General features: G+C 53.9%; 6 protein-coding genes across 6 annotated transcripts; 2 read left to right on the top strand and 4 right to left on the bottom strand.

Moving 5' to 3' along the window:
* Window positions 1-920: 920 nt before the first annotated feature.
* J4E83_005241 (uncharacterized protein) lies at window positions 921-1,963 on the bottom strand (the record flags this gene model as incomplete). The annotated part of the gene is made up of 2 exons (XM_049332161.1): window positions 921-1,576; window positions 1,627-1,963. 2 exons carry the CDS (start codon window positions 1,961-1,963, stop codon window positions 921-923), a joined length of 993 nt encoding a protein of 330 aa, XP_049188612.1.
* Window positions 1,964-2,633: 670 nt separating this feature from the next.
* J4E83_005240 (uncharacterized protein) lies at window positions 2,634-7,385 on the bottom strand (the record flags this gene model as incomplete). Its single annotated transcript, XM_049332160.1, has 4 exons — window positions 2,634-2,984; window positions 3,032-3,611; window positions 3,660-7,215; window positions 7,304-7,385. The coding sequence occupies 4 exons, from the start codon at window positions 7,383-7,385 to the stop codon at window positions 2,634-2,636; spliced, it is 4,569 nt and encodes a 1,522-aa protein (XP_049188611.1).
* A 603-nt stretch (window positions 7,386-7,988) lies between these two features.
* Window positions 7,989-9,233, top strand: J4E83_005239 (uncharacterized protein; the record flags this gene model as incomplete). Its single annotated transcript, XM_049332159.1, has 1 exon — window positions 7,989-9,233. One exon carries the CDS (start codon window positions 7,989-7,991, stop codon window positions 9,231-9,233), a length of 1,245 nt encoding a protein of 414 aa, XP_049188610.1.
* Window positions 9,234-9,683: 450 nt separating this feature from the next.
* Window positions 9,684-10,043, bottom strand: J4E83_005238 (uncharacterized protein; the record flags this gene model as incomplete). The annotated part of the gene is made up of 1 exon (XM_049332158.1): window positions 9,684-10,043. One exon carries the CDS (start codon window positions 10,041-10,043, stop codon window positions 9,684-9,686), a length of 360 nt encoding a protein of 119 aa, XP_049188609.1.
* A 437-nt stretch (window positions 10,044-10,480) lies between these two features.
* J4E83_005237 (uncharacterized protein) lies at window positions 10,481-11,833 on the top strand (the record flags this gene model as incomplete). Its single annotated transcript, XM_049332157.1, has 1 exon — window positions 10,481-11,833. One exon carries the CDS (start codon window positions 10,481-10,483, stop codon window positions 11,831-11,833), a length of 1,353 nt encoding a protein of 450 aa, XP_049188608.1.
* A 446-nt stretch (window positions 11,834-12,279) lies between these two features.
* On the bottom strand, window positions 12,280-12,848 carry J4E83_005236 (uncharacterized protein; the record flags this gene model as incomplete). The annotated part of the gene is made up of 3 exons (XM_049332156.1): window positions 12,280-12,300; window positions 12,392-12,603; window positions 12,683-12,848. The coding sequence occupies 3 exons, from the start codon at window positions 12,846-12,848 to the stop codon at window positions 12,280-12,282; spliced, it is 399 nt and encodes a 132-aa protein (XP_049188607.1).
* Between the last annotated feature and the right edge of the window lie 1,004 nt (window positions 12,849-13,852).

Here is a 13,852-nt window from a genome sequence, read left to right as displayed (position 1 = left end):
TTGCAGTAGTGTGACGACTTGTGATTGTCTACCGCAACATGTTGAGGAACTAGAGACTTCGTTATCCAAAAGATTCTCAAGCATCTTTCTTGTATACAGGTACAACGCTGATGCCTAGCACGTTTAAGACATTCAGGTATGCAACGCTGATCGCGGGGGCGGCACAGTGCATTAGCGCTGCGCACCCCCTTGCTTGCCAGCAAAACCTCCGAATACAGCCTCAACCCCAATCCTTCCACACTCATCACCGAAGAGTAGAATATGCCCCGACCAATCTACCTCATCGTCTTCAACTCCCCCCTCTTCCCCGCGCACTGGGGCTTCTGGATCCCGCATCTCTCGTCTAGCGACCCTCAAACGGGAACGTATCTCAACGCAACCGGTGATGCAGCAACTGGCTTTAGTATTGAATTCGAACGTAACCACGAACTTGGTGCTGATGGAAGGCGGCACCAACTCATCTCTTTGGGGGAAGTTGCGGACGAGCATGTTGTCGATGTAATGGGTGACGGGAAGTGGTCTGTTGATCAAGTTGCGAGAGATAGGCTTGAGGAGATCGTGTTGGGTGTAAAGCCGCCGGGACCGAGTTTGATCGCTGCGGATAGTAAGGTGAGTTTTGTGATGTGTAAGCGATTTATGGGATGGCTGATTGACTGGATGTGGTAGGTACCGAGAAAGAAGGTAGAGATACGGAATTGTCAGACTTGGATACGCGATGCGGTTACGGCGTTGGTGGAAGCAGGAATCATGGACGAAGAGGCTTTGCGAATAGTAGAGAACGCGCCGAAAAACTGAGGGAGAAAGGACGTTGGAATTCTTTTCTACGCCTTGTTCGACTTCCACTTTGCCCCATACTCGGACAGCCTTATCTCCTGACACGACCAGAGTGAGACGTATATTCTACACTCCTCTCCATCAACCTACCAAATCTTCGGCACAAACATGGGCGTCTCCCTCTTCCACTTCTGATAATCCTTGCGATCCCCATACCTCTTATCATACTTATCCTCACTCAACGGCACCCCACTAACCTTCAGCAGCAAGAAAGACACAAAAGCCGGACTAGCCGCACACATACCCGCAACAAGCACCTGCCCGCCAATCCCGCCACTCAATCCCAACGCCGCCTGCGCCGGCTGTCTAACCAGCAACCCCGCCGCCGCAATCGCAATACCACTCCACAACGTCGCCTCGCCAAAGTAATTCGGATGCCGAGATTTACTCCACAGGCCGTGTGTGAGGAACTCTTCAGAGTGTTTCTTTTGCTTTTTGCCTTGGACCCAGGCGTCCTTTTGTCTATCAGCCACGACCTCGAATGTCAGACCGAAGACGAAGATGGCGAGGCCGATGATGTCTGTTAGGTAGGGTTTTGAGGATACAGCTTGTCCTAGGAGTGAGGTTGCGTAGGCGGAGCGTGGAACGGAGTTTACTAGAATGACGGGTAAGGTGCAGAGGGAGACCCATGTTGCTTGGGCGAAGAAGGCGACGAGGAATTTGGGTGGGGAGGTCCGGATGGAGTCGAAACGGGAGTCTTTTCCTTCGTCGCTGGATATGCGTTTGTAGAGGTAGGAACCCACTGTGCATCGTTAATGATTCTTCAAGTCACGTTTTCGCAAGCGAACGTACATCTCGTAGCCCAAATCCCCACGGCAGCGCTCAAAAGCGCTTGTCTCCACCACCACGTGCCCTGCCCCAGGCCCTGGGCGCTGAAATACTCGGTTATACCGCCGGTGATGGTGCCTGCGGCTCTGGCACGCATGTAGGGCAGCACTAAGCTGAGCGCTGTGCAGGACAGGTATGTGAAGCTGCCGGAGAGGTCATAGTACCGTTCTGTCTGCGCTGCGATGGAGGGGACAGCGACAGCAGCCTGAATGCCGTATGCGAGTGCGACAGAAGGGACGAGGGTACGTAGAAGAGGATTCTTGAACGCGGTTGCGCGGAGAAGGGTTTGCAGGAGCGTCATGTTGTTGCAAAGCTTCGAAATCAGAAATGCGGTTGAGGAAACTTCGGCGCACCCCAACATATACGCTCAATCGGAGACCGGGAGGATCTTCAGGTACTCTTTATGCACCTCGCTTTTCTACCCAACAAACACAATCATCGGCGGTTCATCCGGCGCATACCGTTGTTGCAAAGCGCCTGGCGATCTAGACTCGTAGTCAGGATCGATGCCGTCATTCCTCGCTTACCTCCACTTGTGACTGGGGTCCGACGGTAAGCTTCCGGATAGCGCGTAGGGCTCGGTGCGTTCGGACGCCGGTGGCCTTCGCATTCAGGATACGAGATCTTGCTTACGTGCATAAGGATGCGTGTTGACGTACTGCATTGTAGTCTAGAATGTGTGCAAATGTTGGATGTGGGAATAGTGCAGGTATGATGGCAAAGATGTGAGCCCGAAGGCATAACGATACATTCGCTGTCACTTGCGCCGCTCCAAAACACCATGCAAGCCGCGTACCTAGCCCAGCACCCAGCCATGCAACCCTCAACACCAATCCTCGTAGACGCGTCATTGCAAAACTCTCCAATACGCAAATCCTAATAACACAACAACAAACACCAGCAACACAGCGATACAATTGACACTACACGACAAACCCGAGAAGATGTCGACTCCCACTCTTCCGAAGACTCTATCTCCTGAACGCGGCTTCGACCTCCTTAGTACCCCAATCAATCTCCACCTCCCCACTATATACATCTTGGTTGATAGTCGTCATGCGCTCTGATACCTTGTTGTATGTCTTCTCGCATTCCTTAAGGACCTTGAAAACGAGGTCGCGACTGATAGTTGGGTCATCGGCGTCGCCAAAGTGCTTGTCGACGCGCTTCTTGAGGGCTTCAATGCCTTTGCGAAGTTCTTTGGCGTCATGGGAGTGGACTAGTTTCTTGAAGACTGAGCGCGAATGGGAGGAGCGCTGTGCGATAGCTTGGGCGCTTGCGCCGGGTTGGGAGAGGAGGGTTTCGGTTGATTCGATGAATTCCTTGATGATGTTAGATTTAGTGGTATAAGATGAGGATGTTTACTTACCAGCAGCTTGCCCAGTGGCCTCCGGATGACGGCATCGACATATAGACTCATGTGCTCGCTGTACTCGTCTTGAGCCTTGCCCTTCCAGACTTCTAGAACATTGACAGAACGGGCATCAACCTCCTCCATGTAGTGGTTCATGTTCTCGATGAGTAAGATGTGGTAGTTGAGCGCCTCCTTGTCTTCAGGATCACCCTGTCCTTGGGAAGCCATAACGGTGGGCGACTCCTTGGCGATGACCTTCAAGCTCTCGAACATAGCCTTGTTGATTCTTTGGTACGCTTCGTCGACCATGTCCCGGATTTCCAACTTGTCTCCATATTCTGAAGCAGGCGGCAACATGTTCTCGATCGCGACGGAGAAGTGTGGGAAGGTCTTCATGAATGAGATGACTCCCTTGCGCTTCTTGATCTTGACCTTCGTATCTTCAATGGCCCGTATCTGCTCGTCCAAGAAGCGGCTGAACAGTCCTTGCAAACGTTCGTGTATCTTCCGCAGGTTTCTTGTCAAGAAGTCCTGGTCAGTCTCGGCGATATCGAGCAACTTCCGGTCGACAGCACAAAGAATGCCGACACCTTGCCTACGGATAGTCAGTAGGCGAACAATGTACAATATGAAGATGACTTACAGAGGATCGGCTTTGGTAGCCCAGTCCACAAGGCTCTGAATCTCAGAGGGCCAGAAGGAAAAGATCTCCTCCATGACACCAGTGACATGTTTTGCCATGGCTCGGTCCGCCTCGAACTGCTTGCGGATCCAGAGGTTGGGGCCACGACGCGCTTCGGGGGGCGCGGCTTGCACGGCCTCGGGGAAGTCAAGCGAGTCAGTTGAAGTAGCATGGAAGAACTCAGTAATGAAGTTCTGCTCCGTCAAAAGAACCGGACCGGTATCTTCTAGGATCCTAGCGAAGACGTTGAATGCGTGGAATTTGCCGTCTTGAGCCGCTGGCTTCGCCTTGCCATCTTTGTCCCCAGACGCTGATCTCAGGCCACGAGCTAGGGTCTGACTTCGCTTAACGGTCAGCTTCCTTGCCGTACCTAATGTGGACGTAGTTTCCGGCTCTTTCTCCTGTGCAGTAAAGAGCAGTTCTTGCTCCTCGCCAGTGGGCTTTCTGGCGAACCGTCTCCATGCCAGGATATTGTCGCGAACCTCTTGTTGATACACCTGCGCTGCTTGAGTCTGATACATGCGTAGTAGTGAGTCCCATGCTGCCCTGTCGATCTCTTTCGCGAACAGCATGACTGGGCTCAACATCCACAACTCGTTTCGACCTGCGTCGTGCGCTTCTACGTTCCTCTTGAGAGATGGCTCAGATCCCTGGTCATCGAGTCTCGAAAGTGCGTCCTTCGTCGATAAGAATGCTGCACCGAACGTGATTTCCATGTGTTTCTTGAGCCTCTCAAGGAACATGGAGCCCTCATTGAGGTACCTGTCTCGTTTCTCTTGCAGAGCTTGCATCGTTGCCAAATCGCTATTACCAAATCCTGGTCCACTGCTGATCGTGCCTTGTCGAGCTCCGGCGACGAAAGAAGGGTCGATTGTAATGAGTGCCTTGTAAAGCAAAACCAAAGAAGACTCAATATCCTTGAGTCCGTTGATCTTGCCAATAGGAGCGCGTCTCAATGATTCCAGCTGGTCTGATGTGATCGAGATAGTGTCGACTAGCTGCTGGAGTTCGTGCTGCAGCAACCGCTGGTTCGCAGTCTGCACTTGCAGACCCTGACTCTGTGCTTCGATAAAAGCGATATCATCGTTCAAGCTGCTTAGCTCAACGTTGTATAGGGTTAATAGACCCTCAAGCTCGTCGCACTCAGCGATTGCGCGGTCCAACATGCGCTCAACAGCCTCTACGCGATCGTCCTTCTGCTCCAGGTGATTTAGCCAGCTCCCTGCCTCCACGCGGGCGATTTCACGTTTGATGTCATTCTCCAAAGACTCGATGTGCTTTGCGGACAGCTCGTTGTTTCCCCATCCCAGCTCAGTTAGCAGACTCTCAAATTCCAACCCCCGTTCGTCAATGATATTCGGATCTATACCAAGCTTGGATATGTTGACAATCTGTTGGTTGGACCGGCGCTTCTTTCGGCGCACCTCGGGCTCAGGCTCAATGTTCCTTGACGCTGCTTTTTCTGGAGGTGGCGGAGCAGGCTGTTCTTCAACTTCTTGGACAGCGCCAGCCGCAGTGCGATCACCTGGGCCGGAGACTGTAACAGACGGAACCACCTCGGTACTGACGCGCAGTCGCTCTTTAGATGACCTATCTGGTATGGATTTGGAGGGCTCTTCGAGTTTCTGCTCGACTTCTTCTTGAGGAGTTTCTTTTGGCGTTTCTTTTGGTGTTGGTCGCTGGGGCACAAACACTGCGCTGACGCCGTCTGCTTCATCGGATGTTTTCGTCTCCTTGTTGAAGAGCTTTGCAGCAGCTCCGCCAGCACGAGGCTTGAATGCGCCTGCCGCCGCAGCTGCCTTGCGGAACTTGGTCGCCGCATTATCGTTGAGCAGCGGCTTCTTGACCATTGGTCCAAGACCAGGGCGTTCTTGATCCTCAGGCATTGAGTTGGTGCGTTCTAGTGGTTCTGGCTCAGGTGCTGTTGGTGGTGTTGCAGGCGCCGCTACTTCCTCAGCTTGTGGTGCTGCTGGTATTGGCGCAGTCGGAATTTGTGGAAGGGGTGATGTGGGAGGAGGCGTAGGCTGTGGTGGTCGAGAAGGCAGTGGGTCTGCGGGAGGCGCGATGTTTTCCTGAGAAACGGGCTTCAGTCTCTCGGGTATCTCCTGAGGTCGTCTCCGCGGCGGTACTTCCAGTGGTGGAGCAGGGGAGCCTGAAGGCGTATGGAATGTTGAGCGTGGCTCTGCGCCTTGGCTATCGACACTTCTTTGTGACATCTGTGACGGGCGGGGCTCCATGAGTGGCCTTCTCCTTTGGGGCGGTTCTTCTGGCGGCATGTCGTCGTTTCGTGTGAAGTTTGAACTGGTGTTGCTCTGAGCTGTACCTGGTCGACCAGCGCTTTGGGCTGTTCCAGGCCTGAGACCCCTGGGCGACGGATCTCTCCTAGGCGAGGGGTACCCGTTCTGTCTGCGTGGGTCTGGTGGCGCGATACCTGGAGGTGCGCCGTCCAATGATGGTTCGTCGAGGGATCTTTCCGACCGTTGCGATTGCGCATCCTCACGTGGCGGCCCGCGCCCTGGACTCAAGCTTGCTGGAAAGTTGCCTGAATCCGGTGTCCGTGGCCGACCAGCGAATTCAGAATTCGAAGATTGTGGGGTCAAATTGCGAGACGCGAACTGCGGTGGGATAGGGCTTTGTCCCTGGCCAGGACGGGGCCGCATACTATCGCCGCTAGGCCGAGAGCGAATGCTTGGGTCCATTGACCGCTTTTGGCGAAGGTCGGGCATAGATGGCGCGACCGAAACTGAATTCGGCATGAATGGCGGTGGCCTACGGGCGTCATCCCCAGTACTCGGTCTACCCAAGTCGTCTGGTCGTCCTGGTCTTCTAGGTGGCCCCCCTAGCTCTCCAGGAGGTCTCCGGAAGTTTGGATTTGCGCCAGGTGGAAGCGCTCTCCCGTCAGATATAGGCGGATATTCGCCAGGTCTCCTCGGTGGTGGTCCAGGTGACTTTGGAGGCATTGGTCTTTGATCTGGTGGCCCGGGCCGCTTCTGGGACGGACTTTGACCACCCTGGCCACTGGCTGCGGCAGCTCGGCCTTCTGGTGTGGCGAGATGCGGCTGTCCGTTGGTCAGACTGTTCAGCTCTGTCACGCTGAATCCTGTCAGGATAGGAAAGTCTCCTTTAGTGTACTTGTTGTAGATCTTAACCATACTTCCAATAAAGAACTCCTTCTCCTTTGCCGTTCCCGCTTCCCAGTAGTAAGGCTTCCCTATGGTCACAGTGAAGCCTTTTTCCCCAGCCCATAGCTTCCGCTGTGCCTCCTCTTCGCTGGTAGGATTGAGATGGGTGTAGTTTTCGACAGCGGTAAGCTCCTCCATAGGCCAAGATTTTCCAATGGAGAAGGATCCGTTGGCGTTCTCCCTGGCTTTGTGCAGCTTCACCCTGCCTGTGTTTCGCACTGATATCATGATGATGCGCGCCTTCTTGTTCGACGGGGCCGAGCTCGGCGGTGGGGGCGACTGCGGGTAGCCGCCATCTTCTTGGACGCGGACGTGGGTAATATAAGATTCCTGGACTTGGGGTTGTCAGTCGCTGCTATAGCACGTAGAGGTGTATGCCAAGCATATATCCCAAGATGCGCGGGCACTGATGTAGACACGTACGCTGGCCCTGGTCATCCGTCTTGGAGAAGCAGCTTTCGGTGATTCTCTTCCGCTCGTCGTCGAATCGTTCTGCGCGCGACATGCCAGAGGGCGTCGAGCTGGAGGCAGAAGGCGCCCCCCTCGAGCTGCCAGGTGGGCGGCCGGCAGGAGCTCGAGGGTCCCCCGCTCCGTTGGTGTAGTTGCGTGGCCTCCCCTCCATTCTGCTGTGCGGCTATCTGCAAGGCCGATGGGGTAGTTGAGGGTGTGGGTGAATGATGCGCCGATTACTGCCGCCGGGCGCTAGCGAGAGGTCCTCCGGGAGCTGCCATGAATCGCGAAAGGTGGTAATGAGTCTTGCGATGGCCGGGCGATGCGACGTCAACGGGTGGAGCGGCGGTGAGGAGCAATCGGGGTGCTCAATGCGGTAGTCCCGGAACAAGTGCTGCCAAGTGCGCCGTTCGAGGGAAGAATGTGGGCGGCGAGTGAAAGAGGCAATGGGGTGGTGTGCGGAGAGGGACGTCTGGCGTCGTGTACTCCATATGAGACGGCAGGCGCGCGGGACAGGGATCACGTTTGGGGCTTAGCGTAGCCGGGGCGCTGAACCATTCCGCCTACCGTACTTTTTTTCTTGCGCGACGTCTGCACCTTTCACGCCAGCACCACCATTCCACCGCCGCAATCCACGAAACACGACACGTACCGCGCAATGGCTACCGGGAAGGCTTCTAAGAAGTCTAGCGGCGACAAGAAGCAGAAGGCTGCATCGACAGAAATTCCCCAGCTTGAGCTGGTAAAGAAGTTCCTCAAGAAGAAGGGCGAGAAGGATGCTGTCACCAAAATTGACGAGGAGTTTGATCGATGGTGTGCGTCGCCCATGAGCGACAACGATTCTGAGGCTAGCGACGATGAGGAAAGCGAGTCCAGCAGCGACTCAAGCAGCGAGTCTGAGGCCGAGGCAAAGCCAAAGAAGGCCAAGAAAACTGCTGGAAAGAAGGCAGCCGCGAAGGACGATGCTTCCAGCTCATCGAGTTCCTCCGACTCTAGCTCCGACTCTTCCAGCTCCAGCTCAGATTCCGATTCCGAATCTGAGAAGGAAAGCGCGCCGGCGAAACCCAAAGCGAAGAAGGCCAAATCCGTGTCTTCATCCTCCGCTTCCTCCTCCAGCGACTCGAGTGACTCCGATAGCAGCTCTGAAGAAGAGCCCGCCAACATCCCGCTTCCGGACTCCGACTCGTCCGATGCCTCCAGCGACTCTTCGTCCAGCGACTCAGACAGCGATTCCTCGAGCGACAGCAGCTCCGACTCAGAAGCCGAGAAGAAGGAGGACAAGAAAGTGAAGAAGAGCAAGAAGGCCGCTTCAGTCTCATCATCGTCTGCTTCAAGCGACTCGGACTCTTCAGATTCTAGCGACTCCAGCGACTCTAGCTCCTCCGACAGCGACTCTGACGAAGAGCCAGCCAAGACGAAGAAGGCCAAGAAGAGCGGAAAGAAGGCTGCCACACCCTCGTCCTCAAGCGATTCTAGCTCCTCCGACAGCTCTTCGGATAGCTCTTCAGACAGTTCCTCCGACTCCGACAGCGACGATGAGAAGAAACCCGCCGCGCTCGAGCGCAAGGCCTCTGGCAGCGACTCGTCTCAGACTCTGCCAGCAACATCCCCCGAGCCAAAGAACAACAAGCGCAAGGCCGGCTCTCCTTCACAAGACGCTCCCAAGTCAAAGCGAAGCCACGTCGAGAACCGATTCCAGCGCATCAAGCCCGACGTCGTAGTCGACCCCAATCTCGCAAGCAACGCCTACGTTTCCTACGATTACGCCGACCGCGCGCACGCCAAGTTGATCGTCACCAAGGGCAAGGGCTTTACCAAGGAGAAGAACAAGGGAAAGAGGGGATCGTACAGGGGTGGCATGATTGACACGTCTGGCGGCAAGGGCTTCAAGTTTGAAGACTGAGCGTCATAACCGGATATAGATGGGAGACGATTCGCAAAGCATTTTCACGAGTAGAAAGAGGATATGCGCTTTGGCGTGTAAGAGTATGGCGAACACGGAGTTATGTATACCAAAAGCAGCATACCCTTAGTTGGCGACACTAGTACGAGACTTTGGTCGACTGAGGGTCGGATTACTGTATTGAAAGTTTGAGTTTATAGATTTGTACAGTTCTAATCGTACATTGCATATGCACATTTCTAGTTCCATCTCCATGTGCCAGTCCGTCTCAGTGTTCTTCATTTCGTCCGAGAAGACTCCGGTTTCGTGTCGCGATGCCGGTGATCTTGTATTGCATCATCCATATTTTGAGGTTCTCGCAGCGCGTCATCCTTCCAGTCATCATGTCCCCCAATGGCTGAAATCGCACCTCGCACACTTCCATCTCACTCCAACCCCCATCCCTCATCCTCAAGCCTTCTCCCCACCCTCCTCCTCAAACTCCACCGGCAAATTCATACCCACCCTCCTCGCGCTCAACCTAACCCTCTCTTCCTCCGTCATGCCCATACCCGGATTATACCGCTCCAGCAGCGTCGAATGCATCCGTTGCGCCTGCACATATTGTATGAACTGCTCCGCCTGTTGTAATTGACTTTGCGTGCTGGTATTGGGGTTCGCTTGTGAGAGTGTCGAGCGGATGCGCTGTTGCAGTTTTGAAGGTGCGGAGAGCTTTTGGTGTTGGGTGCGGGTTAATTGGGGCGTGGAGGGGAGTTCGCGGAGGAGGCGTCGGTAGATGGAGAGAATTTGGGGGGTGGCGGGTTGTGCCATTGTGGGTGGTGGAAGCAATCGGGTTTGATTTGGGAGATTGGATTATCGGAAGGAGCCTTGGGGACCGTAGTACTCGGAATGTGGTAGTTTGTCGATGTGGTGTTGGAGAAGTTCACCACACGGAAGTGCTGCGGCGAAAAGATGCGGCAGAGCTTGGACCAGTCGTGAACTTCATATGCACCACCACCATCTCTCCGTCTTCTAGTACAAACGTAATGAACAACTTACCGCCAATTTCGCGATACGTATGCCGCAATTGCATACAAGGGCTATCGCGCCAGCATACCACACCACTCGCGCGATCGCAAGTCCGTCTACAGACCACCGATGCATCTCAAGATGATGCGCCCAACGCGAGGTTACGGATACGGAAACACTGGAATGGAGATGCGATAGCGAAGTTCAGGCCGACTGCGCCAACACGCAGTATACTTCATATGAGCAAGACGGAAAATAAGCTGCGCGTAGAATTGACGGACGAGCAAAAGCCCTCTGCGGAGGACCTTGAACGAGCAGCGAATGAACCACGACCTCTTACGATGCGAGAGAGACGGCAACAGAACAGAGATGCGCCCATGACTACCGCACAAATGCGAGCAATGCGAGAGAGCCGAAGACAGAAGAGAGAATTGGAGATGGAACAATTGAAAGAAGAAGGGAAAGAAATGGAATTAGCGCAAATGAATGCACCTCACAAACCTCTTATAAAAAAGCCAAAGAGCGTTGTCATTCGCAAATGGGAGACAAATTTCCCTGCTGGTCGTAAGAAATCGTTTGCAGACGAGCTGGTACCCTCTCCGCCATCAGCGCCTTTGGGCAGACGACCAAAATCCGAGACAACACTAGATTCAGGGCCTGAGACACCAATCACTTCGCTCTCGCTCAATCTCAACAAATTGCAAGACTTCAATTGGTACTGGGATACCTTTCCCCCTACCGTCGCACAGAAAACGACTGCAAACCACTTCTTCACTACCCACGGCCGGAACGCAAAGTTACTACGGAGTATAGCGCAATTCCGTCTTTTCCCCGAGTCCGACGTGCCGGAAGTAGCTTTCGTTGGGCGGTCCAACGTCGGCAAGAGCTCGTTGCTCAACGCCGTCGTAAACGCCGATATCAAAGCACTACTGGCGCGTACCTCATCCACCCCAGGCTTCACCAAAACAATGAACCTCTACGGTCTCGGCGCAGGCAACGGCGTAACCATCAAGAAACAAGGCCAAGACCGCGAAAAGATCGTCGGCCTCGGTGGCCTGACCATCGTTGACATGCCCGGCTACGGCGAAGGTTCACTCGCATCCTGGGGTACGGAAATCATGAAGTACATTACCAACCGCAAGCAACTCCGCCGCGTCTTCCTCTTGATCGACGCTGAACACGGTATTAAAGATAAAGACCGTTCTCTGCTCGCTTCACTGCGCCTAGCGGGTGTAAGTCACCAAGTCATCCTGTCTAAGCTAGACAAACTATACATTCCCGCTGCCAAAGAGATCAAACGCCACGATGGAAAAGTGCTGCGTCGCTTGTCACCAAAAGGCAGCCCCGAGGAACTCAGAAAAGCGATGGAGAAGTTGAAATACGACATCCAGCCCCCAGTCGGCGGTGGTGCGCTAGGAGAGATTCTGGGTGTGAGCGCGGAGACGCTGGTAGAAGGGAAGAGGTTGGGTGTTGATCACGTGAGGTTTGCGGTGCTGAAGGCCGCGGGATTGGATCAGAAGTTTAGGAGGGAGAGGAAGATGCAAGAGGAGAAAGCTGACAAAAGGGCACTCGAGTCGGGCGATTTTGAATAAGTCACAGATAAACCCAATACACCGTTCTCCCAACACAGACAAACTTCACAACCTCGCCCTCACACCCTTCCCCGGAATCTCTGGCAAACCCCCATTCAAATCCTTCGGAATCAAATGTTCCACATCCCCTATGTTGAGATACCGCGGATGGCACTGCTCCAGCGATGTTATACCCAACAACCTCATCGTCGTTTCCAGCTCATCTTTCATAATGTCGATAAAGTGCTCCACACCTTCTTGTCCATACGTCAGTGAATACAAAAAAGGCCGACCCATTCCCACAGCTTTTGCGCCCAGGCACAGCGCTTTCACTATGTCGGTTCCGCGCCGGATACCGCAATCAATGTAGACTTCTAGGCTGGAAAAGACTTCGGGGGCGTGGCGTCGGATTTCGAGGAGGGTTAGGAGGGAGGGTGGGGAACTGTTGTCCTGTATTAGCAAACGCTCTAATCGTTCGTCGTCCGCGTCTTGGAAGGTTAAGGGGACATACGTATCCAAATTCCTCCCTCCATGGTTCGTTATCACTATGCCATCCAACCCGTTTTTCACAGCTAGTACCGCGTCTTCGACTGTCTGAACTCCTTTCGCTACTATGGGTAGTTTAGTCGCTTGGCGCAGCCAGGCGATGTCATCCCAGTTAAATGTGTCGTCTATGTAGCCGCCCATGGTGCGACCGAGGCCACCGCCTTTCTTGTCGTTTGTGGCGGCCGCGCCGCTGATGGCGGCTTTGGCGAAGGTTGCGGATTCGACTTTCACGCGCTCGTCTCCTTCTGTGGTACAGACTTAGCATCAGTCTCCGGGTGCTGGAGATGCAGAGAGGAGGGCTTGGTAGGGTGGGATAGGACATACCTCGTTTCCCCTGCACGGGTCCGTCGATGGTGAACCACACGCCCTTAATCCCATTCTTCTCCGCGTCTTTGAGAAGATCTTCCGAAGCTTTGCGTTCCTTGTTGACGTAGAGTTGGAAGAAGAAGGGTATGGAATCCTTTTTCACACTTCCTGTGATTTCTTGCATGGTAAACGACGCATTTGTTGAGATCTGGCAGCTCGCGTTAGCACATCATCTTTCCTACCTTCCCGTCTTCCAACTCGCACAGCAAACGGAGATATGAACATACACACTGCGCAACCCCCCTCCCCTCACACCCCCTCGCCAACGCCCTCTCTCCTTCCGGATGCGCCAACCGCGCCATCGCAGCCGGACTAACAAAAAACGGCAACTCCACACTCTGCCCCAACATCTTCGTCCTCGTATCCACATGCCGGATGTTTCTCAATAACCGCGGTCGAAACCATATCCGATCAAACATGCTCTTGTTTGCATCCCGCGTCACGAGGTTCGTTGCGCCGCTGGAATAGAAGGCCCATGCTTTCTTGCCGAGGACTTTTTCGGCGACGGCTTCGAAGTCGTAGCTGTTTATCAAACTGCTGAGCGGCGGCTTTGAGGCAATTGATAGGGCGGGCTGGGCGGATTCTGTTGGAGGTGGTTTTAGGAGCTCGTAGGAGGGTGTTGAGGACGAGACTTTGCCGATGCATTTGCCTGGAGCGAGAGTCTTGGATATCAAAGTGGGTGAGTGGACAGAGTTGTAGGCTAGGGAGGCGTCGAGCCCGGCGTGTTTCGTTATTACTGGGAGCTGTCAGTTGCGTCTTTTGTGACATGATGGTACTTTAAAATGGGTGCATCGAAATAGAGGTTCTAATTTTGTCTGCATGTTTTTCAATGCTTCGTAAGGCTGATAGAACATGCAAGAAAACACCCACTCTCATTGCCCCCAGGATGACTTGGTATGAACTCTGTTATGTCCCATACTACATCATCTACTACTATCCAACAGTCTTGTTCAGTGGCATGCTTCTTGATCTCTTCCACGGAAACGGTGTTATCTGCCATTTTTGCACACTGTCACAAGAAGGACTAATGACTTGATCGTGCTAAGAACGCGAGTAAATCGAGAACGTTTGTAATGTTCGCGAGGCTGTCAATTGGCGCGGCAGCTACCTCGCTAGTCGATCTACCGA

The sequence above is a fragment of the Alternaria metachromatica genome, assembly GCF_023757995.1.
Source record: "Alternaria metachromatica strain BMP 0045 chromosome Unknown scaffold_10, whole genome shotgun sequence".
Lineage (NCBI taxonomy): Eukaryota > Fungi > Ascomycota > Dothideomycetes > Pleosporales > Pleosporaceae > Alternaria > Alternaria metachromatica.
Note: the sequence above shows the minus strand (reverse complement) of the source record. Positions and strands in the feature narration are given on the sequence as shown.